At 49.0% G+C, this 25,611-nt stretch overlaps 1 protein-coding gene across 3 annotated transcripts in view; it reads left to right on the top strand.

Annotated features, from left to right (window-relative positions):
• The window catches only part of Chst11 (carbohydrate sulfotransferase 11), a 218,457-nt gene that overhangs the window by 41,779 nt on the left and 151,067 nt on the right, over positions 1-25,611 (top strand). Inside the window, exon 1 of one of the 3 annotated variants that reach the window (XM_063263437.1) lies at positions 10,024-10,319. The exons of the other annotated variants lie outside the window; for them this stretch is intronic. Coding sequence (XP_063119507.1) covers positions 10,289-10,319 — 31 coding nt within the window. The 5' untranslated portion in view covers positions 10,024-10,288. Of the gene's footprint in view, positions 1-10,023; positions 10,320-25,611 lie in introns of those variants that run through there. 3 annotated transcript variants of the gene reach the window in all.

The following is a 25,611-nucleotide window of genomic DNA, read 5'->3' as shown; positions in this document are numbered from 1 at the left end:
GCAGCCCACACAGTGCACAGACAGCTTCATTCCTGTCTTTGCAACGATGCTGTCATCTCAGTCTGGATGTGAAGTCAAGTGGGGAAAGTGGAAGGCTAAAGAGAAGCCACTTTCAGGATTATGTATAAACTGCCAGCTAGTCCTTCTCCTAGCTGACCCGGAATCTTCTCTCCACTACCAGTTTCTTTCAGTTCCAGATGTTTGCTGGTTCTATCACGGCCGTGCTTTGTCCGTCCTCCTGTGTGATGCTGTTTCTGCTGCTGGAGTAACTGAGCTCATCTTCAAGGACCCCGCTAGGTCATTTTTTTCTATGGTGACCCTCCCCCCGTTAGATCATTGTACCTTACAAGGTCCTATCTCCTGTGTTCGCGTGTTCTCTAACTGTGCTCCCGATCTCTGACAGTGCTCCCGAAGGGCGGTGATTGGTTGTGATCCACCTCCTGTGCGTACACACAGTTAGTAGGCCCAGATCCCGAAGGGCCCTAACTCATGAATGAACGTCCCACACCGTACGTGTTATTTTAGGCGACACTAGATTCCGCAGCTAAGACTTCCAAATCAAGGCAAATGAAACAAGAGAAGTTTCCCTTCTCACTTACATCATAGTCTAGAGTAGGTATTTCCAGTCGGGCAGCTGCCATAGTTTGCATCTTAAGTGTCCCCTAAAGGATTGTATGGTATAGCCCGCCGACTGAAGAGGTGCCACCGGGAGGTGGCGGAACCCTTAAGAGTTGACTGGAAAGTCTTTAGGTCACAGGAGACGTGCTCTCAGAGAGGACAATGAGTCCTAAGCTCATTCCTCTTCTCCCTGGGAGAGGAGTTTTGATCTGTCAGATGCCTGTGGTGTGTTGGCTTAGCCAAGGCAACAGGACCTACTGGTCATGGACTAGAACCTGTAAAACTCCTTCCTCCCCCCCCCCAAGTTGATCACCTCAAATATTTGTTACAGTCACAGAGAGAGCTAACTTAGCAGCTCTCCTCCACCTACTGCCTCACTCTATCTTGTGGGGCTGCCATCTCTGAACACAAGTTCAGGGGCTCCCGAAAGATATTTTCTTTTCTCAGCAGCTAGCCAGACTGGCACAAGAACCTTGGACTCACTCACTGGGCTCAGACAAACTCCCCACAACATCCATTCTCCAGAACTTTTACCATATGCCTGTGCGTGTGCTTCTCTCTGCTTATTCTCTCTGTTTAATGAGACTTCACGCTGTGGTCTTTATAGAAAGAGACAGGCAACACTGGTTTGTCCGTCTTCATTTGGTTTCTGCTGTTAAGCCAATCTTAACCAAGTCCCGCGTCAACTTCATACAGTGTTGGGTCCTTGTCTTCAGACGTGTGATTCAGTGGTGGGCTTTGAACCAGAAAGTGGGAGTGACGGCAGCTTGGGAGCTGCTGTTTACAGATTGTCATAGTTAGCTTTGTCCACCAACTTGACAGAAATCTAGGGTCACCTAGGAAGAGAGAACCTCAACTAAAGAATTACCTCAGTCGGATTGGCCAGTGGGTCTGTCTTAGTTGTTGATTGATGTAGGAGGGTCCTGCCCACTGTGGGCGGTGCCAACCCTAGGCAGGTGTATCTAGGCTGTTTAAGAAACAGAGCAAGCCAGGGGAAACAAGCCAGTAAGCGTTCATTGTTCCTCCAAGGTCTAGGCTTTAGTTCCAGCTTGCAGGTTCGTGACTCCTGCCCTGGCTTTCCTCCAGGATGGACTCCTTTGCTCAGGTGGGCGGCTTTTATCAGAGCACTAGAAAGTAACAAAGACTCGGTTTATAGAGATAAAGATAAGCATGTTGCTCTCTGCTGTTCTTGGAACTGAGTTTCTGGCCGGTTGGGGAGCTGGCTTATCTGGATGCCGGTGGCAGGGAACAGAGGGCCCTGTCTTACCTGGTTTACAAAGCCTTTGAGATCAGTGATGGGCGAATGCACTTCCAAGAGCAGAATTGAATCTGCAGAGAGTCTGTAACTGTAGAATTCAATGGCGGCCCTGTCAAACTTTGCTCCTTTCTCCTCGTCCGGAAGTGTTGTTTGTACAGCGTGTCTTCCAAAGTCAATGGGAGAGAGACAGCAGCTGAGAGCCTCTCCTTCCAAGACAGAGCCTTCCCTTGCCAGGAGAGATGCCCTTAGTTCTTTCCACCAGAAGCTGGTTAATGACTCCTCTGAGTGTTTGTAAGGTTCTGGAGTTTTTTCTTCCTTTTTTATAAAAGAGAGAGAGAGAGAGTCAGCGTTCTACTATGCGATTGTAAAGTGTTTTGGCTGCTTGTAATTTGAGGAATGTACTCAGGAGAGTCATAATTTTATAGATTTAGGGGAATTTATGTGTGCTTTCACATGGGTAGGTTTGAGGTAGGCCTTTAAACACATATATTTCTGTTTTTTTTTTAAACTCATTGTTTGAAATGAGGAACACAGCATCAGGTAGGTGAATTTTCTAGACCTTCTGTGCCGAACATCACCTAACAAAAGAAGCTGAGTACTGTGCTGGTGTCCGGACATCCCCTGCTGAGTCTTCTCCACTCCCAGGAGCTTGGTATCCTCATTCGGTTCCCTCTTTAAAAGCAAGTTTCCGGCTGTCATCTTTGATAATAAAATCTCTTCTTCCCCTTCCTGTGCCCTCCTCTTTGCCTCCTAGGAACATGGGGTGTTTCTACATTTCCAATATTGTAGGTAATTATGTCTGTGGGTACCACTTGTGATAGTGGGTGGAAGGTGTTGCTTAGCAAACTAACTTGGAGCTTAAGCAGCAAGATGCTAATATCTGGGGCTGGGAAGGCGCTCAGCCGTCAGAGAGAGCTTAGTGCTCTCCTAGAGGATTGAGCTGGGATTCCAGCACTCACATTTACGGACAGCTCACGACTGCCTGTAATCCCAGCTCCAGGGAATCTGAGGCCCTTTCACATGCACCCCTCATACACGCGCACACATAATTAAGTAATGAAAACTAGCACTTTCCTAAAAGATGCCTGTTTCTACCTCCAAAGGAGGAGTGTGTGGAGTGTCGTGGAGGTCCCGCTGGCTTTCTCTGCGTCCTCTCAGGGTCCCTTAGTTTGAATCACATACTGGAATAGTAATTGGGGCTGACAGCCCCGGCTACACTGGGTCCACACATGGCCAATTTCAAGGCCTTTTAGTGTTTGCTGGATGTTATGCCAAGCCTGTCTTGGTTATGAAATGGTTTTAAGAAAATACTTTGGAGCTGAAATGTTCTGGCTGGTAAGTTTTCTGATTAACGGAAGAGGATGACCTTGGGCAGAGTCTTTTATTGTAAGTGAATTATTTATTCTTTGGACCTGGATTTCTTCACTCAGAGGATGGGACAGTGTCACTTTCCCCATTAGGACTGTTGGAGAACACGCCTAAGGCTCCTGATGGTGCCTTACACAATAGCAAATAGGATGAAAAATTTATTATTATTATTGTTATTATTACTATTATTATTATTATTATTATTATTATTATTATTATACAAAATCACCATTGGAGAAAGAGCTTTAAAAAATGTCTAGGATAAAGCTGAGCACAATGACATATGTCTTTAATCCCAGCCCTTCGGGGAGGCAGAGGCAGGTGGATCTCTGTGAGTTTGAGACCAGCTTGGTTTATATAGTGAGTTCCAGAGCGGCCAGAGCTACCTAGAGACCCCGACTTGATAAGAAAACCAAACAAAACTGTCCAAGGTAGAAACACAGCGAGATAGATTATTCAGGAACAATGTGACTGAGGTGTAATTTCAATTCGTACCGCTCTCTGAGATCCCTCGGAGGCAGAGTCATTATACCTTGTGCCTAGGGTCCCATGCGAGGTCCTGTTTGCAGGCTCAGTTCCACAGGCCTCCATTACCGAGCATCGTGGTGTCTCACGTCCTGTGCCAGGCACTGTTTCCTGAACAAGATGTGAGGGTTAACATAGAAAGCCAAGAGCACACTTTCTCCGCGGCTGTGTAGGGTGGTCACTGCTGTCTGCTGTGGGTATTGGAGATCCCCCTCTGTCTTTGTTGTTGTTGTTGAAAGTATTCTGGGCTGGGAAATCAACGCTCTGTTACCAATATAGGCTTTAATTGAATTCTCTGGACAGGAAGGAGCCAGTCAGAGCTATTGCTCAAGAGGTTGGATCCAGCCTTGGTGGTTAGTCATACCACCGGAGAGTAGGAGGCGGGAGGGGGGACGAGGGGGAGAAGCTTAGGGACGGGCGAGGCAAAACATTTCCAGCGTTGCAGAGAGCAGCACCTGCTTAAGTTCCAGGACAGGAGGAGCCAGTCTCCCCTTGAGATGTTTTCATCCAGACTCTGGCTTCTAGGGTTTAATATTTGTCTTAAAAATTCCTTAGTGGAAGCATGCTAGGATTAGGGAGGGGGTGGGGTGAGCAGACCCACCGCTTGCAAATCTGATGCTGGGCTGTGCCACTGAGTTTTTATGGCCATTTTTTTTTTCGATCTAGGTGCTTGGGCTCCTGGGGTGAAGTTCAGGGTTATCTTTACCTGGTTCCTTGTACGGGGAGGTGGGTGTGGCTGGTTAGCCATTTCTTGATTTGGTATTTGAAACCTGAAGACTTGTGCGTGTGTGTGTGTGTGTGTGTGTGTGTGTGTGTGCAGCACGGGCACACTTACACCTCTCCCAAACACACTGGTTATAATGGACTTGAGGAGTATTATCAAGGACTACTTTCTATGTTCAGTGATTATTGCTAAGTGTGATTCTTTTTCTCCCTCCTCTGAGTGTGTTTACTATTACCTCAGAATGTCTTCGTGGCCATCTGGGGAATGCTTGGGGAGTTTAGGTGGGGAAGAACATCGTCTCGGCTTAGCTATTTAAACCAACTCCTGTGTGTTCATTACGAGGCCTCCATCTTTAGGATTCCCTTGCCGTCTGGGGCAGCGCAATTTTCCACGCCATCAGCTTCTTTTTCTTGCGAGGTCAAAGAGCAGGAAGGTGATGGAGTCTCCGTTTGTTGTTCTTCTGAGACCAGCTGAGCAACCGTGTCCCGTGGGATGGATGACCTCCGGCGGTAGTCCTGTAGCCCTGCTGTTTGCTGAGCTGGCGGTCTGCTTGCTGGCCTCATCCCTGCTGGTTCTCTCAGTTCCGTGACCGGTTCATGAAGACCTCCGAAGCTATGGTGGACCAGGTTTTGTGACTGTCTGTTAAGAGCATGGCAATTCTCATGTCGAGAGGACACACACACACACACACACACACACACACACACACATACACACACAGCTCAGTGACCTTCATAGTCACTTGGGCTTCAGTTTCCTCAAGTGTTGCACCCCTTCTACAGCAGTGGTAGCTGTACCAAGACGAGCAGGTTCCACCCGGACATCTTGGCCCCGGATGACTTTAAGCTTTGAGAGCTCAGACGCTTCCAAATCCCTGAGGAAAGGTGGGGGGATTCTGCAGTTGATGGTCAACTTATTCATCACATTCCCCCCCCCAAGTATTTATTGAGCTTCTGCTGAGTCCCACATAATGGGACAAGTCGAAGCAGAGAGTGGCACAGGTGATGGCTCCATCTTCTCTGAGGAATTAAGATAAGGTACAGACAAGAACACCTGAGGAGCCAGACCTTAAGGGTGCTCCTTGGGAGAGAGGGAGGAAGGGGGAGGGGAAGGGGGGGATAGGGAAGGGATGAGGGGCAGGGTGGCAGTCAGGGCAGGATGAAGGAAGAAGAAGAAAAAGAAACAGGAGAGTGAAGGAGATGAGGCTGGACCCCTGAGCCTTGGTAATCCCAACTGAGTAGCAGGGGGATGCTCAGGCAGGATTAACAGAAGATTCAGGAGCCCTGGTTGGAGCAGAGACACGAGTGGTAAGTCAGGCATGCAGGGCCTAGGAGAATGAAGTGTGTAGGGCCAAGGTGAGTAAAATGTGCAAGGCCAAGGATAGGCAAGTGTGCAAGGCCAAGGAGAGGCAAGTGTGCAAGGCCAAGGATAGGCAAGTGTGCAAGGCCAAGGAGAGGCAAGTGTGCAAGGCCAAGGAGAGGCAAGTGTGCAAGGCCAAGGAGAGGCAAGTGTGCAAGGCCAAGGAGAGCCAAGTGTGCAAGGCCAAGAAAAGCCAAGCATGCCTGGTGTATGGAGAGTTGACAGTGTCCCCTTTCGTCATCGTCTATAGAATCAGGGTAATCTGACTTAGACTCTTGTTTAAAAAGCCATGACTCTTAGGTCGTTTATAAGCAGGAAGGGGAGCTCTCTCTGTGTTACAGGTGAGAAGGGTAAGGTTGGAGGCTGATAGAGCAGAGGTTCGCTGTGACACTGCCCCACCCTGGGGAAGTCCCAAGCTGTGGAATGTTCTGTAGCATCTCTGACCTACCCACAGATTGCTAGTAGCGAGTGTCCCAGGTCCCCTAGAGGCAAGATCACCTCCACTGAGAGCAACTAGTGGCTTCGAAGCACTGTGACCTTGGGCAAGTTACTCAGCTTCTCTGAGCCGTCGAGAGTGCACTGTGGAAGCAGTGAGGTTTAGGGCGGGTACTAGCATTGGCATACAGAGCAGGGGAGTCGAGGCCCTAGAGGGGCGTGCTGGCAGATCAACAGACGGCATCTCTTATTTTCCTCTACTCGTCTGCCTGTGTCTTGGTGGGCGGTTATTTCCATGGTTGGCCCAGAGCTGTGCATGGCACGTATCTCTAAATAATCACCTGCCCGTGGCCACCATGTGACATTTTCCTTATTAATCCGTGAGCATCGTTCCTTTCACCTCCAGCTGTGGGTAGACTGGGCTTCAGACCCGCACTGAAGTATCTGAGTCCGCAGCTTCTGGCCCTTCTGGTCCTCCAGGAGCTGAGAGTGCGTGTTAAAGTGACACTATTATACTGTCCCTCTGGGACTCCATATGAATCCACTTAAAATGGGCTTCCTTGCCTGCAGGAGCCCCCAGGATGTGCGATTACCCACATCACCTCGGGCCATCGTCATCAAAAAAAAAAAGAGACATTGCTTATAGGGGGACGTTGTGGACACCTGGCTGGCAGCGTGACATTTCCGTCCGCTGGTCTGCTCAGGTTTGAAGAGGACGGGGCAGCATCGTGTGGTGGATTCGTCCATCTTCCCTCCTGCCTGCTGTTTTGTGCACATGGAAGCCGTGGCTCCCTGTTCCCATGGCTCCCTCTCCTCCTGCCGTAAGGAGCCGTGGCAGAGCATGCTCCAGGTACTCCGCTTTACTTTACTCGGGCACCATCTTGTCTCTACTTATGGGCATCCCAGGAGCTACTGTGACCTTCCCAGGCTCAGTGCTCTGGGGAGGGTGAGTCTGATCTGCAGAGCCTCATCTTCTGAAACAATCTTGGAGGTAGCAGACGGGGAGCTCAAGGATTCTCCAGTGAAATTAAAACTGTAGGGTACAGGTCAGTGCTCTGGGGTGGGTGCCCTTGGGCTCCTCACCCCGTCACTGTTTCCACTTGGGGGTGTGGTGCTGAGTCACTGGAAGCCAGCCTCTGTAAAGAACAGAGCACGGGGTTTGGCAACCTTCGTGGGAGGAGTTTACCATTGTCTTTTCTAACACCTGGGGCCTGTGGGACCTCAAGAACTGTGGCTTTCCCATGGTATCCACCAGAGGCACTAATCCTGATCTTGGAGAGGGAGTTTTGCCTTGCACTGGGTAGGGGTCAGGTTTCAGGAGGCATTCGGGAGTCTGTATGACAGACCTGAATGAAGGACAAATGTGTTATCACTTAAGCTGACCGGTGGTGACTTCCCGTAATATTCTTCAGACACACGTGTTATATAGTTTGACCATATTCACCTCTCATGAGACTCTTTTTGTCCCGTTCCTTTTCCGGTCCCAACTAGTCTGCCTTCTACTTCCACATCTTGTCTCTGTTCTCGTGACTCAGTGGGTTTAGATCGGGATCATACATAGGTAAGGGGTTATTTTCTGGAGCACAGACATGTGAGTGGCTATATCACTGGTGGCACACCTCCCGCCAGCGCGTATCAGCTGTCTGTAGATACTCAAGGTAAGACGTCATGGACTCCTCTCCCTCCGAGGCAGAGTAATGGTGAGCCCAATCTTGCTTGTCTCTGATACAGATAGTTCAAGAGCGTTCACAGCCACGTCATACCTGGAAGACAAAGATAGCATTCCACCCACCCCTGACCACAGCCAGCCATTTTCCTCCTGATCTCTGGGTGGAGTCCACTGAGTATCATCACCTTCCGTCAGTAAATAGCGCCCTGGGGTTGTTCCAGAATGGAGGTCACCGTGTGGTGTAAAGAGCCCTCAGAGTCCAGAACCGTGTTGCTACTGCCATATATATATATATATATTTTTTTTTTTTTGGTTCTTTTTTTCGGAGCTGGGGACCGAACCCAGGGCCTTGCGCTTCCTAGGCAAGCGTTCTACCACTGAGCTAAATCCCCAACCCCAGCTACTGCCATATTTTATGTATTTTCCTTCTCAGCTGTGTGGGTTCCGAGGGAGCTGGTTTCTTGGAGGCCCAGTACAGGATATAATTGCTTGTTATTAATCGTCTCTGACAGATCCTGCTGAACCCTCATGAAGGTCCTGGGAAGGAAGTCACATTCAAGGATACATAATGTCTATGTGTCACTTTCTCAGAACACTTAGAAGGTTCTGGGCAGATGCCATCAGAGTTAAACACCCTGGTATGTGTAGGGAGCCATTACGGTGTCACTTCGGGGAAGACTTCAGCTAATGAAGTGGGGTTAGACAGTTGGGGTGTGACCAAAAGCATCTTGGGGAGGGAAGGGTTTGTTTCATGTTGCGCCTTGTAGTCAATCATCCAGAGAGGTCAGGGCAGGAACCTGGGGGCAGGAGCTGATGCAGATCAGGGACCTGCTGGCAGGAGCTGATGCGGAGGCCATAGAAGGGCGCTGCTTACTGGCTTGCTCCTCATGGCTTGCTCAGCCTGCTTTCTTATAGAACCCAGGACCACCAGGCCAACGGTGACACTGACCTCCATAGATGGGGGTCCACCCACGTCAATCACCAATCAGTCAGTGTCCCACAGGCTTACCACAGGGCAGTCTGGTGGGGGTATTCTATGTTTTTTGTTTTTTGGTTTTTTTTTTTTTTCGTTGAAAGTCCCTTTTCTGAAAGGATCCAGCTTGTTGTCAGGGTGACCTAAAGGCAGGCAGTACAAGGTGGAAGGGTGATTATAACCAATAGGTCCCTTTCTACACAGGTCAAGGAGTCTGCAGGCTACATCGTGAAGACCATCTGCCAGGGATGGGGGTGTGGAGGGGAATCTGAGGGCCTCTTGTTTTTAATCTGTCATCTCATATTAATTTGCCTTAAACAAAAGAAACGAAACGAAACCAAATGTCCAGGTCGGAGGTTCTCAAACTTCCTAGAACTTTGATGTTGTGGTGACCCCCACCCTCCCCTCATCGCTACTTCATAACTGTAATTTTGCTACTGCTATGAATTACAATGTAAACATTTCCTTTAGTGATAGAAGTTTGCCAGAGGGGTCCCGACCCACAGGTTGAGAACCATCAGTCCAAAGTGTTTCTTGTTACATATTTAAAAAGATGGTGTTATACATTTTAACGGGAAGGGCCATCCTCTCAAAGTCTCTCTCTTATTTTCAATTCTTTCCTTCTTTTCTGTAAAGTGACAGTGTTGGAGAAAGCGTCACAGTGAGGTTGGCACCCTTCTGGTCACCCTTTGCTGTCTGTGCCCGTGTGTTCTCTTGGGAAGAGCTCTGGCTGTCAGTGTATGCTCAGAACTTCTTGTGAACTGGAGTTCTTGGCTGTGTGGCAGCGGAGGCCTGTTGGTGCGATGCGTAGCGAGCCACACTCTGAATTACAGACTTCCTTCAGGAGGCCCCCTTACCATAAGGGCATAAAATTAATGTTTCTTTTTTTCTAGTTTAATCACAGCAGTTTTGAAAGGAAGCACCTTTTCGCTTATTATCTAAAGCTGACTTCCTTTGAGATGAGAGGAGGGCCCGGAGTGTTGGGTGGTAACCCTGTGCCAGCACCGTGGAGTCTCACATCGGTGACTCAGGACAAATGCATGAGGGCTTTTGACCTTCACAAGGAGGTGTGGTTTGGGGTGTAGGGTGGGGGGGCAGGGTTGGAAGACACCATGGAAAATCAAACAGAATGCCTTTTACTCATAGCTGCTGTGTTTGTCTCAGTACCCCCCACCCCCAAGGCCTTTCAAGAAAATAACCTCAAGGAGACCATTATTTCAGCCCTGACCTGTGGATGGCCAGTGGTTCCGAGGTTTGATTTCACATCAGTATTTTGCACTGTAGCCTCTTGGGTTTGCTTGGCTCGAGTTGAAGGGGATATGCCGGTTTTGTTCAGCGATCGGATCTTTCTCCTGGGATATGACGCTGGTGGAGTACCACATAAATTCCTGTGAGTAGAACTGAATCTGTCCCTGTTCCCCATCAGAAGGTGTGGGAGGAGGCAGCCTTGAACTTCCCCGGAGAGACATTCACTCTGATTTCCGCCCTGTCCTCTCCGGGAAGCCAGGCAGTCTGGTCGGTGTGTCCATGCCTGTGTGTATGCGTCCGGGAGTCTACTCTGAGTCTACTCCTTCGGTTCTCTGACCTTGAAGGCTTGCGGCCCTTTTGTTCTGAACTGTGTAAGTCCAAAGCAGAAAAAAAAAAACTGAACATGTCAAGATCTTGCTGGTGGCCTTTTCCCTGCGTCTGCTAAGGGAATCCCAATTCATTTAATTGGATGCGTCTTTGTTCCTCCAGCCGAGTTGACCAAATGATAATAGCGATATTATAATAGTTGACCTCGGAGCCTGTTGACTCTTCCCATACAGCTGCTTAATATGTATTTATTCAGGGAGCCGACTTATGATCCGCAGGCCTGATGGGGAGGGTTCAGCACTAGATGCCAGTGACCCTGGCAGGATATTTTAGCCCGTCCTCCGGGCTTTGCTTTTTCCACATACCCATGGGCTCTCCCGTGGGCTGCATGCATTTCCGAAGCTTTTCCATGGCACGTAGCTGCAGTCGGACAGGACTCATCTTCCCTGTGTTCGGTATTTTGGGATGAAATCCCTTCAGCATAGCTGCTGTCTTCAGTTCGGCATTCCGTTAACTGTCAGGGAGAGGCCTGGCGTTCTGAGGTGCAACGTAGTTATCATGTAGTTACCGTGAAGCCATTTCCCTAAGATACACCTCCTTCGTTGAGGGTGGGCAGGCATGGTGGATGGGCACCCAAGGTTTTCTGATTCCCACATCTAACCTAGTTCCAAAAAACATGACTCTGGCCTCTGCTGCAAGGCCTCTTGGGAAGAAATCTACCCTTTTACTCTCAGAAGAGGGGTTGGAAGGAGAATCTCTGTATAGAGTCACAACATCGCTTTGCCCCCCCAGGGAATTCGGAGTTCGGTCACTTTGGGGAAGTGGATCAGGGTTTGCTCCACTGTCTGAAAAGGCCTTTCCTGTCCCTGGAGGAAAGTTGGATCTCATCTTCCAGCCAGTGGGGCATTTCCGGCCTCTGTCCCCTTTGCTCACCGCCGAATGCAGTGCCAGGCGATGGGGGTTGAGCTGCAGGCTAATGAACTCTTCGGCCTCGTTCCTGAGAGGCACTGACATCTCAGGCGGGAGCTTGTGCCCAGAAACTGTGTCTCTTCTGGAGTCCAGAATTATCAGGCGTCTGTTTCCACGGTTTCTTTCCCAGTTGCGTTCATCAATAACATGAGATTAAATGAAGACATTCCCTGTCCTGGAGCCAGCTTCTCAGATGCGTTTATCGCTGTTGTGACATCTTCCTGGGCTCCTCTTCCTTTGAAGGGGATTTTTTTTTCTCTGTGCAGATCTGGAGCGCAGAGTGGGGTTTATGTGGGAAGCTGGCAATTCAAACCTTCGGGGCTGGTGATCTCCTACAAACCCACACCGCTCACTACATCCAGTTCTTCTCATTCCAGCTTTTAACATGCAAGGGTTGTGCAAGACCTCATGGCTTATGGTGGGTGTTCACACGGCGGTAGGGGCATTCAGCCATTGCCCGGGGTGACTCACATACATAGGCTGCTAGGGTTCCCAGGGAGGCTAGCGACCCACGTGACCCGTGGGGCCTGGAAATACCACCAGCACTGCAACTTGGGACCCGAGACACCTCATTTGTATCTCTAGAAGTAGGCTCGGCATCCTGTCACTGTTAAGTGGGTCCTCTCAGTGCCGGTTTGACAGTCACATGTGGGAAACTCGGCTGTATAGATTCTTTTCCCTCAACATCCTCAATGGAGTCCACATGGTGGTATTGATAAGCGATATGAGGATTTTAAAGATGCTGGCCATCTTATAGACGTTAGGGCTGATTCTCAGCCCATTATTTCTGTTTGTAGGCTGACAGGAAGGAGCTAATTAAGACAATGAGTGTTTGGAGCTAAGGAGCAACCTCGCTGGCTAGCCGAGAGCCTCCCTTAGTAACAAAATGGAGAGGGGGATCAAGGATGATACCCAGCATCAACTTCTGGCCACACACACACGTACAACACAAGCCTCAGCACGCACAGGTGTGTGGACTCCTCTCCCATCCACGCAGAAGAGTCTGCACGTGCTTGCGTGTGGAGCCCACACTCACACACTTATGGTTTTGGGGTGGAGGTATAGTACAGCGGAGTATTTCTTTAGCATGTACAAAGCCCGAAGTCAGATGCCGGCAGCTCATAGACCAGCTGTGGTGGTGCATACTATCAAGACCATCCTTGGCTACATTGTGAGTTCGAGGCCAGCCTGGGCTATTTGAGGCAGTCGCTTGAAAGAAAAAATCTGTGTCTAACAAGAAAACCTGTGGTGTTTGACTCATTAGAAATGGAAATTTTGTTTTCTGCCTTCCCTTCCCTTCCTTCCCTGGCTGGGTCCTCTGGCTGACTCTTAATGGGAGAGCTCTTAACATGTGGAAGACCCGGTGTGCCTCAGAGTCAGGAAGGCTGGCTCACATTCTGGCTTCCACCTTAGAATTTTGGAAACTTCATGAAAATGGGTCTGATCCGAGTTTAGAGGCTTCCTGGGTGCAAGCTGACACACCTCACAAGAATCAAAATGTGTCTGTTGGACAAAGATATCAGAGGAGGAGGCAGAAGGGCCCTATCCCGGAAGCACGGCCATCTCCACTTCCTGCTTCAGTGAGCCTCCACATGTTGTTGAACGGCGCAGTGAGCTCTGGTTCTCTTGTTTGCCGGTGGGGTGTTCACGTTATCTCCTTAGTTTTTCCACAGGACACATTTCACGTACGGTTACTTTGTATAACCGGAGTCAATAGCACCTTCCCACTCTTTCTCCTCCCTGTTTTTGCTGCGTGTTTATCTGTGATCAATATGTTTGAAAAGAAAAATTATTGATAATTACACTTGGTTTTTGCTCTTTAGCCCTCCGGTTGTTCCCTCAGTCTACCCTTGGTGCATCTTTAGAAGTCCTGTTGGCCTAGTTTGCTAGGGAGAAGCTAGACACCTGGACCGTTGTGTTCACAAAGCCATAGCACCCCCTTTTTCTTTCTTCCCCAAAGTGTCTTTCCTGAAGATAGATGTTGCTTGGGAATGGGATGGACACCACCGAAGATTATAAATGTGTTTCGGTACCAACACATAGTGCTGTCCTCTACAGATTACCTGTGTTCAGTGTGTGTGTGTGTGTGTGTGTGTGTGTGTGTGTGTGTGTGTGTGTGTTGCACATGCACAGTCATTGAGAGCTCAGTTGGCAGAATCTGTTGACCTGTCTTTGGGGAAGGTCATAGTTCAGCCCACATGTGACCTTACAAGCCTTAGAGCCAGCAGAAACTGCATCTGGTTTATGCTTTTATCGGAATCTGGGCTAGAATGTTTAAAAGTAGGTATCTGGACAGAGAACAGACTCAGATGTAGGAATGTATAGGTAGTCTTTTGATTTTGGTGTTGGTTTTTAAAGACAGGGTTGCTCCTTGTAATCCTGGAGCTCTTTCTATAGATCAGGCTGGCTACAACCTTATTGATCCACCTGCCTCTGCCTTCCGAGTGCTGGCTTAAAGTCACGCTCCACCACGACTTGGCTTGGTACTCTGCTATTTGAGCATTGAAATAAATATCTTCTCGTCTCTCAGTTTCACACATTGACCATTCATCCATCCGTATCTGCAGGATATACAGAGAACGGGTTCTTTATAGATCATCCAGTGCTTAGCCATTGGGATAAATAGCCTTTCATGTATCCGTTCAACGGTTACTTGCTCCATCTAACCGTCCATATCTGCTACATTGGCAAACAGCTAGTAAGTACTGTCGTGTGCCGGTTCTGTGCCTTCTCTTGGGATGAAAAGGGACAGAACCTCTGTCCTCAAGAAGCCTACAGTCTGGGGCGCAGGATGTTTTCCTAAAATTTAAATCCGATTCTTACTTGACACAAGCCTGTTTTATTTTGTTTTGGCCTCTCTTGAGTTCGGGAAAGCAGGTCTCCTGACCATGGGACATTTCGCTTGTTTTTGTAAACTGAAGTTCTAGAGTTGGGTTTCATGTTTTGCATAACTCTGCATGGCACAAATGCTTGCTGTGTTAACAGGGAGAACAAGAGAGAGGGAAGGACAATCTGGGGGAATAGCATCGAATCCTAGGAATGTAAGCGTCTCCAAATCTTCGTTGGAATTGTTAAATGGTATTTCCCAGCTTCAGGGGGCATCATAGCTAGAATCACTCTGAAATTTGTAAGCCACAGAAACCTTCTAACAGGATGAGGCCAGCTGGGAAACGAAGTCCCGTGTTTGAAGTTGGCCGGGGACAAGTCGTATAAATGAATGGTTATGCGTAGTGTGTTCCATGAATTTGGGTTTTGGTCTCCATTTTTCTGCTCCCACCTGTTCGATGCTAGGTGAGGTATGTGACCTTTCTGAGCCTCAGAAAGATGAGGGTGATGGCCCCATTTGCCCGAGAGAATCATTTCGGGTATGGCATGAGCTCAGAGGTTCTAAAATGCAGGCCTGGGATGCAGTAAAAGCTAAAATCCAAAGCTGCTTCTGTTTCTAAGGGGCAGAGGGATTGTATGATCAATAAAACAAGAAAGACAAGAGCACATGAGGTTCCAAGAAATTGGAATGCAGAGTGCTCCGAAACCTGAACTCTTTAGCACAGACGAAAAGAAGAATCCATATTTGGCTTCAAGTGACAGGTTGAAGCCAAAACACAAGGTGTGGGCCAACGAGATGGTTCAGTGGGAAAAGGTGCTTGCTGTCAGGCCTGACATTCTGAGTTCGAGCCCCAGGACCTGCAACCCACATGCACGCATACATACAAACTAAATATTGTAAAACAAAACACGGGAGCGCCAAATGTTGTACTGCACAAACCTTCAGGCTATGCATATAGTATGAATTTCGTATTTGTGCTTGGGGCCCACGAGGGATCGTGTGCTTTGGGTCGGAAGAATGTAAGATGGGGGCTATTCAGCCTGTACTGACAGCTTGCAATTTCGTTGGAAATAACATGTATGACGCCTCTGACATTACACCACTGATTATCTCCTGAAAAATATCAGTATCTCTCTGGCAGCCTGATCGGTGTCCTCACTGTGATGCTGATGGGCAGTCTGCAGTCCCGGAGAACGTCTGTCTGTCTGTCTGTCTGTCTAGGGGAGGGGATCCCGCCAAGCTTGTCAGCCGTGTCACAGGTTTCTGGCCGCTGTGAGTTAGCTTGTCTTTTAGGCAGGCCACACTGACTTGAGGAAACCCATGCTCGAAATTAATTTCCACAAAGGACAAATTGGTAATTATGTCTGACGTTATTTTATTTTATTTTATTTTATTTATTTATTTTAAATAGAGGGATGACCACGAATGGATTTTATATAGTGCTTGAGGCAAACGCTTCAGTGGGGGGGAGAATTATTTCCAAGAAGTGGATCTTCCCCCTCTTTTTTCCTTAAGATGGGGAGGGGGGAATTTCTCTTGGTATTTTTTTTTTCTGGAAGGTATTTCTATATACTGTTTATAGAGGCCGTGGTCCTTTTTAAATTTAAGGAGCCCAGTTGGCTTCAATGGCAATAAATAAACCCTATATGGGGGGCCGAGGGATAGTTAATTTATGAGCCCAGCTCCTTCCTTAACTTCAGCCAGTTGCTTCCTGGGCTATAGGCCTGAATGAAGGTCATCTGATGCTTTGGGCTACTGAGGTGCTTTTGAAGTTTCTCCTGCAGGGCCTGAGGTCTGGCCCTGTGAAGTGTTAATGGGCCTCCTGCCCAGGCTTTATTTGAGGGGTGCTTGTTAGAGGAGCCTTGATGGGTCCTTGGAGGCCTCTAAGCTGCACTGTTCTACTCTGCAGAGCTGGCTCTTGGCCTCGGATTCCTCCGCTCCATTGTTTTGATTTTGACTCCTGGGACAATGCCTGTTTCGCTCCTGGGTGTTCCCAGGGCCCAGGCAGCTACGGGTGACCAGGCAGGGCCAGCCTGGGAATATGCCTGAAGGGCAGACCAGGGGACTCCACCCAGCAGAGCACAGCAGGGCTTTTGCAGTACATAAACCACAGCCTGGTCTTAAGCAAAAAAAAAAAAAAAAAAAAAAAAAAAAAAAAAAAAAAAAGGGCCTCTGTCCAGTAATCACATTCTGTTTCTTTTTTTCCCTGGGTTGCAGAGTCTCCACCTTCCTGCTCTGGGTCCCTAGTGGCCTGGCATGCCAATCTCAGAGCCACCACTTGTCTTCCTAAAAAGGAAAGCCTGTTTGTGCTATTCTCCTTCCTACAGGCCTTCCACAGTGTCTTCTTGGGCTGATTGTGCCTTTCAGACACCTGTCCCCTAACCCCCACTCCCATCCCGAGACAAAGACTGTGCTGTGTTTAAAATGATAGGGCTTTTATGCGGACTACCGTGAGGTTGTTAGGGACTGGGGTTGATGCTTGCCTGGTAGAGCAAGGCCTTAGGTTTCTAGCACAGGGGGTGGGGAGGTGGGGGATGGAGGGACAGGATGGGGGACTGGAGGAGAGGGGTGAGGGGTAGGGGAGGGGGAGGGGTAAGTGGGGGTAAGGTTGGGTCATGAGGTCGTTAGGGCTACCCTAACCTGCATGATAGACCGATGAGAGGGGAGAAGACCACTCTTGCATGCAGAAGGGCCACGTGAGGACACGTGAAACAAGTGGCCTTGGGAGAAGCCAGTCCTGGTGACACCTTATCCTTCGGAGCCAGACTTTGGAGAAAATCACTCTGTTGTTGTTGAAGCCGTCCGGTCTGTGTGGTTTCCGTTGTGGCAGTGGGACAAACATGGCCATGCAGTGTCTGTGGGATAGCTCTCTAGCCCTGTAGAATGTCACAGGAGGTCCTTTGTCTCCCTGGCTTCTATCTGTTTCCAGTACTGGGCAGAAGTCTTCCTGCTTACACGGCAGACTACACATCTTTTAGAGCTGGGTTCCAGGATCTGCTGGGGCCTCCTGAAACCATGCAAGTTCCTTTCCCATACAAGTTCTCTTGTTCTGGACTCTTCAGGAAGCCTGGAGAGCAGGCTCTGTGTAACCGATCCTTGCACACGGTTGGACGACCCATTGCCTCAGTTAAGACTTAGTCTTTCCTGTTCCTGTCCCTGGGAAGTCCTTCTCCCTTTTAGAAGACAGGCTAAGTCTGGATTCTCCTACGGGTGAGGTTAGTACCACGAAGGCTGTTCCCGGAATGACAGCGATGGTGACAGTGACAGCATGCACAGCTCCAGTTGTGTGTGTATTTATGGTTTTTAGTTCTGTCTATTTCCAGACAGTTTGTTTCTTATTTGTGTGTATCTCTGTCTATCTCTATGTACCTATTCCTGCCTAGCCTGGCATTCACTATGTAGTCCATGGTCGTTTCCAACTCACAGCAATCCTCCTGCCGCAGATTTCTGCTTGCTAGAGCCACCACTCATAGCTAGCTACTATGTTCTGAGAATGCTCTAGATACCACATAAACTTTTGTCACCACGGTACCAGAGTTTATAAGGTCATACTGGGGCCTGTGAAACCAGATGCAGCTGTCTGTCTTTAATAGGTGTCTTAGTCAGGGTTCCTATTGCTATGACAAAACACCATGCCAAAGCCCATCAAGGAGGAAAGAGTTTATTTGGCCTACACTGCTGTATCTCTGTTCATCCTCAGAGGACAAGAACTCAAACAGGGCAGCAGATGATGCAGAGGCCATGGAGGATGCTACTCACTGGCTGGCTTCCCCTGGCTCACTCAGCCTGCTTTCTTATAGAACCCAGGACCACCAGCCCAGGGACGGCACCACCTGCTATTGGCTGGGCCCTTCCCCATTGGTCACTAATTAAGAAAGTATCTTTCAGGTGGATCTTACGGAGGCATTTTCTCAACTGAGGTTCCCTCCTTTCAGATGACCCCAGCTTGTAAAGTCGACGTAAAACTAGCCAGGACAATAGGATATATGCTATTAAACACAGAAGTGTTAATAACAAGTGGAGAAAAATGTATTCCATGTGGCTTCATTGAGAAGAGGAACCAATAAATAGGTCCAGTGACACACACACACACACACACACACACACACACACACACACACACACACACCCCACTCCATTTTCTGAGTCCTGGCGTGAGGTTCATGGTTAAATGGAGGGTGGGATGAAGATGACTTCATTTCTTGTTCACCACGGACCCAACATTGTCTACACTCTACTCTGGCTGTGAGGTCACCTGACAAGGCTTTTAGATCTGTTCAAATCTGTTCCTGGGGGTAATCCCTTCCCTGGCTGACACTCACAGTCCAGCCTTTCCCTTTCCCCACCGTGAGATTCCCAGGAAACCCCAATTCTGGAGAACCATGGTTTCAGTAATCTGTCTCTCTTTAGATCAGGGAGTCCTCAACCCATGGCTCGTGACCCCTTTGGGGGTTGCCTACCTAATATACCTTGCACATCAGATATTTACATCATGATTCATAACTGTAGACAATTACAGTTACGGAGTAGCAACACAGCAGCTCTATGGCTGGGGGTCACCCCGGCATGAGGGCTGTATTAAAGGGTCACAGCATTAGGAAGGCTGAGGGCCATCGCTATAGAGAACCACCAGTCCTGCCCAGGACCATTATGGTTTAGTAGATGAAGCGTCAGACACACATTCTGATACTCTGGCTTCCAGTCCAGGAGTCAGATTTCCTGCCGCTGCCTCCAGAAGTTTGACTGAAGTGGCCTAGCCTGGGCTGAGCCTCAGCTCCTCTATTCCCACTGACCGGCGGGTGGGAGGTGGGGGGAGAGTTGCCACCTTTTTTAGGCTGGCAGAGTTGACAAACTCAAGGTCTACTTCACAGCTCCCGTTGGGAAGACTCCCTTTTCTCCCACTATGTAGATGAGATGAACCAGCCACTACCTGTCACCTCATAGGTCATTTATTTTTCTGGAATCTGGCTAGGTTTAGTGGATCTAGAAAACCTGTAGGCGCCACTCAAACTTTTGCATGTCCGACTATTTCTTAGAAACTTAAAAAGCTATGTGTGTGAGGGCTGGCCTGCATGTCTGTGCACCGCTTGGTTACCTGGGACCTGTGGAGGTCAGAAGAGTGTGGTAGATTCCCTGAAGCTGGAGTCGGATGGGTGGTTGTGAGAGCTGCCCTGTGGGTGTTGGGAACCATATCTGAGCCGTCTGTAAGAGCAGTGAGCTGGAAGAGCCGTGGGTACCTTGACCGTTGAGCTCTCTTTCCTGCCCCAGTATAACCACTTATTTTAGGAAAGGGGATGTTTAGCCACTTAAGGCTGCTACCTTCACACATGCCAGGAACGACATTCCATCTTTAACAAGACAGAATAACCCATGACCTACTGAATATAACCGTATAGCATAGCCTCAAGTAGTGGAGCCAATCGCCGTTCCTGTCCCCTCACCCTAACGGCTCCGTCCTCTTCCTCTTGATGGTGTCTGCATCCACCATATGCCTTTGGCCTGTGGCATTGTGAGGTCATCCCTTGCACAACCTTGTCTCAGGGCTGTTAGATGAAGTTCATTTTGTTACTGTTGGGCTCTTGCTTGATGGCCCCAGTCACTGGAACCCTGAGCCATCCCCAGATTTGAGTACTCTCGTACAAGCTTCCATTGTCCTTGCGGCCCATTGAAATTCAAGTGCCACATCCCAAGCCTGTAGTTGGTTACAGACTTGACTGTCACCCCCACCCTGCCCTTGGAATACAGACCAAGAACAGAGGGAGCTAAGAGCCCCACATTTCAAAGAATTAAGAGTTTATAATGGTGTGTGGATGTGATCAAGTTTCCTTGGGCTGTAGATTCATACAAGGTCACCCTTCTATGCCAGTCTCCAGGCTCGCTGGGATCAGGTACACAGCCCTGGGATGTTTGAAGCACGGGAGGGGTGATGCCTTCGTGTTGCCTTCTTGGATTCTGAAAATGTGACCAGTGGATCATGGCAACACCTCTATTTGGCCTTGACAACTAAAGATGAATAAATGACAGGGACAAAGCTCCTGATACTAGAAGGATCCTTCTAGATTCCACTTCTTTCAGATCGTGCTGCCCTAGCCTCTTAGTGTTAACCTGGAGCTTGCTGTTGTTTATGGAACAGAGGCCCATTACTGGTTGTCATTGGCAACAAGAAGAAGGGATTCTGAGATGTCTTCCTCCGCATCACTGCTGGCCCAGGGGCTACTTAGGGAAGTCTTTCTTGGACCAGTCTTCAGGCCAGCAGGTAGCAGGCATTCATTCAGAATAAAAGCATATTTTCTCCCTGACTTTCAAGTCCTTTCAAAAGGATGAATCTGTCCATGGGGAAAGGAAGGCTTGTCTTAAGAGGTGATTTTGAGCAGAAAAAGAAAAGAACTGAAGTGTGATTTTTTTTTTTACATTCCTCTCAGGCAACAGTCTGATTTTATGTGGAAGCGATTATGATTTTTTTCCACTTAATATTTGTAAACTAATGAAGAATTGTGAGGTGAGCGAACTTATCTGGCAAACTAATGTATTAAACATTTCTGTCCTGAATTCAATCTCTCTTGCTTTTATGAAGGGGAGTGGGAGAAGGCATGCTAAGAACCCTCACTCTTAGTTCAGTGCTTTTTGGTGACATTTTGTGAGTCCTAAAGAAGATACCGATCTTGAAACAGACTCCGGTTTCCCAGCAATGCTCACAATTGGCCTCGATGTCCCCCAGAACAAGGAAAAAGCAAGAATATGTTCCTAAGACTCCTTCTCCATGATGCTGAGACATTTACTGTCCACAGTTCCTACAGGGTTGTTCTGTTGAGTGACTCTTCTACCTGATTCTTGTAACATAGGATCTTCCAGATGATGTGGGGCTGTGTGTGTGTGTGTGTGTGTGTGTGTGTGTGTGTGTGTGGTGACTTCACTGAATGAGTGGATAATCACCATCCCCTTCTTGTTTCCCCCTACGAAGGAAGGGATGAGGTCCATGTAATCCCAGGTTGGCCCATATACTTTCTGGTATGAACGATGCATTTATGTTACCCATTTCCCTCCTCTGGCAGACTAAATCTGTGATGGGGCTAGCTTCCTGGGTCACTGTGCAGTTGTAATTTGCACGCCCGCTAAGGTCCAGGGATCCTCAGAGGTCTGAGCTACATCTCAGACTGACTCCTTTGAGCTGCATCCCACAAGCATCGCGGAAGGGTATGAGTCTCGGAACACAAACCCCATCTGGACGGCAGGCACTTAAAAGTACGTTCCCCTCTCTCGTGGCCCAGGTCGCTAGGTGTCTGCTGGAATTAAAGCTAGATGGCGTGCAGGCAGACGGGAGCATTGGTGGGTTCGGAAAGCACAGTGCTGTCTGTGTCTGTGATGATGTTCTGGGAGCCAGAGATAACCTCAGAGCTAGAAACCAGTCCATTATTCCCCAAACAGTACCCTGCATTCATTGATGGCGTGACAGAGAATTCAATCCACGTATGTATACATAGGCGTATACGAGAGGCCACAGCTTTGGATTCAACGTTAATAGCAAGCAGATTCATCCTGGAGCCGCGCGCACGGAGGGATTGGGAAGGACAGCCCTGTCCATTATATTACATTAACTCTCCTTTATGACATTTGGTAGGTCAACTCTGTGGCAGCGGGTCAGCTGAGCTATGGAGGAAATGAACCTGAAAAGTGGAAGAGAGCCTGTAACGTGATAAAGCTTATCAATTCAATTTATTTCTCCTGTGCTAAATGCGGTCGGCAAGGCCGGGTATCTCCCTGCCTGGCAGAGACGGATCCAAGATGGGCTGGGGAAAGGTCTCCGGGACGAGGGTTTCTAAAGGCTCAGTGGGTAAAGGCACTTGCCCACTGATGAGCTGAGTTCAGTTTCACAGGTAGAGGAAGAGAACGGAATTCAAGTTGTCCGCGCATGCGCGTGTGCATGCGTGCGGGCACACGTACACGCACACGTACACGCACTAAATGTGTAGATGTTAAGCAAAAAAAAGGTTTGGCGTTGATGCTTGGGAGCTCATGAGGCTTCCCATGCCTTTGGGAGAAGGTTTAGTACAAGGTTAGCGTTTGCGTTCACAAACCCGGCAAGCCCAGCTTCTCCTTCCAGTGGTCACTCTGGAAAGGCTTCTGACCCACTGTGTGGCTCCAGGGACCAGCCAGAGCCGCTTCACAGCTGTGAGAGGCTGTGAGAGTCCTCCCTGCCGGAGAGCACTCACGTCACGTCACGACTCCTCCAGTTCACCCACAGCCGCCTGTGGATGGGACTCTCGTTCTTCAGATCGTGACAAGAGTTGCACTTGGCTCTGTTCCTTACATCGCCCTCCTCGGCCTTGCTTCCCTCCTCTGCAAAGCGCAGACACCAACAACAACCTCCACAAGATCTTAAGATCTTTTATAAAAATCCTCTTTCTAGAGCCAGCCAGTAGTGGTGGTTGTTATGGTGATGTTTAAGTCCCACCTCCCCTGCTGACTGACAGTCTTTGTCAGTCCTCCTGTGTGGTTCACCTCTGTTCTTCCACAGCCCCTCCCCCTCTGTGTGTTAGCCTCTGTGTGTAGCTATGTGGCAGTAGCACCTTTATCTCAGCTTGTGTCAGAGGCAGCAGTCCTAACAATCTTGGCTTCATGGGAGAGTGTTCTAGGAACCTACAGAAGATCCCTTTAGTGTCAGGTTTGGGCACACCCACTTCCATTTCACGTGCACTCTGAGTTACACGCATGTGTGTGGGGAGCGAAGGCTCGCTACCGAGCTCATGCTGGCTAATGGTTTCCACAAGAAGTAGAAAAAGAGCCCAGACAACAGGCTTCATTGTCTGTCAACTTGGGAAGGTATCATCTGGGACCAGGATGGAGACATAAGATTCAGAGGAAGTAAGATGGCCAGTTCTGCTGCACTGGAGTTCTTGGTGCAAACAGCCAGGTGGTTTCCCACCACCATCCAGGTCTGCTCTGAGATGCCTACGTGTGGCTGTCCATTCCCTGGGGAGTAGTCACCAAAGAGAGCCCTCAGGTCCTATGACTTAGGTTTGTAGCCCCTCTGCCTCCTTTTAGAATAGTCTGTGACCTCATTAGAGACTTAGGTCTCTTTGAGTCCTCGAGTGTTGATTATGCAACAGAATTTTAAATTTGTTAACATTTATTACCTTTTCAGGGAGACAGTATAGGGTCTGTGTGGAGGTGAGAGGACAACTTGGAGGAGTCAGATCTCTCCTAACACCACGTGGGTCCTGGGGACTGACTGACCTCGTCAAGCTTGGTGGCATGAGCCTTTATGTACTGAGCCATCTCACTGGACCAATAGAGGTTTTTGTTGATTCATTCTGGGTTTTAGGATGAATTGGGTTTAGGGAACAGGAGTCAGCCCAGAGTTTGCACATACCCACTCCCACCTTCCCTGCTGAGATACCAGACATCGCCGTGATGTGCGTCTCATAACTAGTGAACCAATGTCAGCGTGTTACTGTGAAACCCAGGCTTCTTTTCCTGTTCTGGGGAGATCCACGAGGCAGAGGGTTGCCATGGCTCCTTGGGGGTGTGGCTACAGCAGTTCCTGATGCTCTTATCTTGGTGTCTGTGAGGCATTTTGGATTCCTCAACTGAGATTTATCTCCCGATTTTCTCAGGAATCGGCTATGGTTTGCGGGAGTCCGGAGAGCAAGATTGGGATGGACAAAGACATTCTCAACCTGTGGGTCTCGACCCCCTTGGGGGGGGTCACGTATCTGATATCCTGCATATCAGATATTTACATTACGCTTCTTCTTTTTTTTTGGTTCTTTTTTTCGGAGCTGGGGACTGAACCCAGGGCTTTGCGCTTCCTAGGCAAGCGCTCTACCACTGAGCTAAATCCCCAACCCCTACATTACGCTTCTTAACAGTAACAAAATTACAGTTGTGAAGTAGCAACGGAGTGGTTTTAGAGTTGGGGGTCACTGCAACCTGAGGAACTGTGTTAAAGGGTCTTGGCGATAAGAAGGTTGAGGCGCCCCCTTGACCCGTGTGGCTTATCACTGTGGTTGGCATGTGCCATGCTGAGGGCCGAGTCCAGGGCTTAGCACCTGCTGGGCAAGTGCTTGCTACCGCGGTGCCCCTGAGTTGTCAGCGGCTCTGTCCTTCATGTGGATGGCAAGGATGACGGCCTGTCATGTTTTTTGCTGCAGCAGCTCCTTCCCCTCTCTCTGTCCCATGCACCAAGATGTCACTGTAAGTAGCCACACCTAAGAACTGTGTCCAGGACTGCTTCCTAACCACGCCTTGCCTTTGTCCAGAGCTTTCTGTATCCCACATTCTACTGGCTCCTGCTGTGTTTCTGTCCACCCCCAGATTCCCTTTGTGGGCGCCATCTTGGTTTGTCTGTATAAACGATGTGGGTAAACTGGACAAATTTCTTGGCCTTGGGGATCCCGTCCCTGAGGACCCAGCGCCTACCCTAGTTTGCATTACAGCCCCTGTCCCCAGGGAACACTTGCTAGGTCTGCTTCCAGGACTTTGAGTGACTGGGGCCACAGAAGTTGCAGCAGGAAATGACTGCAGACACCTGAGACTTGTCCTCACTCATTCATCCCACACGGTGACCTTGCAGTTGCTGCCCTGACCCTCATTTTACCGACAGAGAGCAGAGGCATGAACAGTGTCCTTGGAAGTTCCCCTGCCAACGGAGCCTAGTAAGCACATTGCAGAGCTGGGCTGAAATTAATTTATCATTGTGTGCACGTGTGTGCATATGATGTGTGGGCCTGCAGGTTCACATTGTGTCAACTTGTGGAGTTAGCTCTTTCCCGTCTTTATATGGGCTCTGGAGTTTGCACTCAGTTTACCAGGCCCCTTTACCATCTTGTCGGCTAGCTGGGCAGTGGAATTTTTGAAAGCAAGAAGTTATCTGCGTATTTCTTGGCTCTCTGATGTACCATTTGTCAGTCTGTCCCACATGGCTGTGCATTTATGCCTGCCTGCTGTGAGAACCCGGACGAGTTACATCACTCTCTTTGCATCTGCAGAATAAGGTTATCTAAGCTGGTGCCCCTGCGGGGAAGCTTCAGTGAGGTGAGGTTTGGAAAGCATTCACTCAGTGTGGTGTTTAGTGATTCCAAGTGCAGCAGCCATATTAAAACCCAGGAGGTGTGGATAATAAACTGCACACAGCACATTGGGGACCGTAAGATGATGCTGTTAAAAGAGAGCTTACGGGAAGGCGTCTGTACAACCCCACGGGTGATAGGGCACTCCGGTCAAAGTTTCTGGTAATAGCCGAGGCAGAAGGCAAGGCAAGTGGGGTGGTGTCACGTCCTGAGACACCAGGACCTCGTAGCTCACAGCAAGG

This window comes from Rattus norvegicus, chromosome 7, assembly GCF_036323735.1.
Source record: "Rattus norvegicus strain BN/NHsdMcwi chromosome 7, GRCr8, whole genome shotgun sequence".
NCBI classification, from domain to species: Eukaryota; Metazoa; Chordata; class Mammalia; order Rodentia; family Muridae; genus Rattus; species Rattus norvegicus.
The sequence above is the reverse complement of the archived record's forward strand: the minus strand, read 5'-3'. Positions and strand labels throughout refer to the sequence as shown.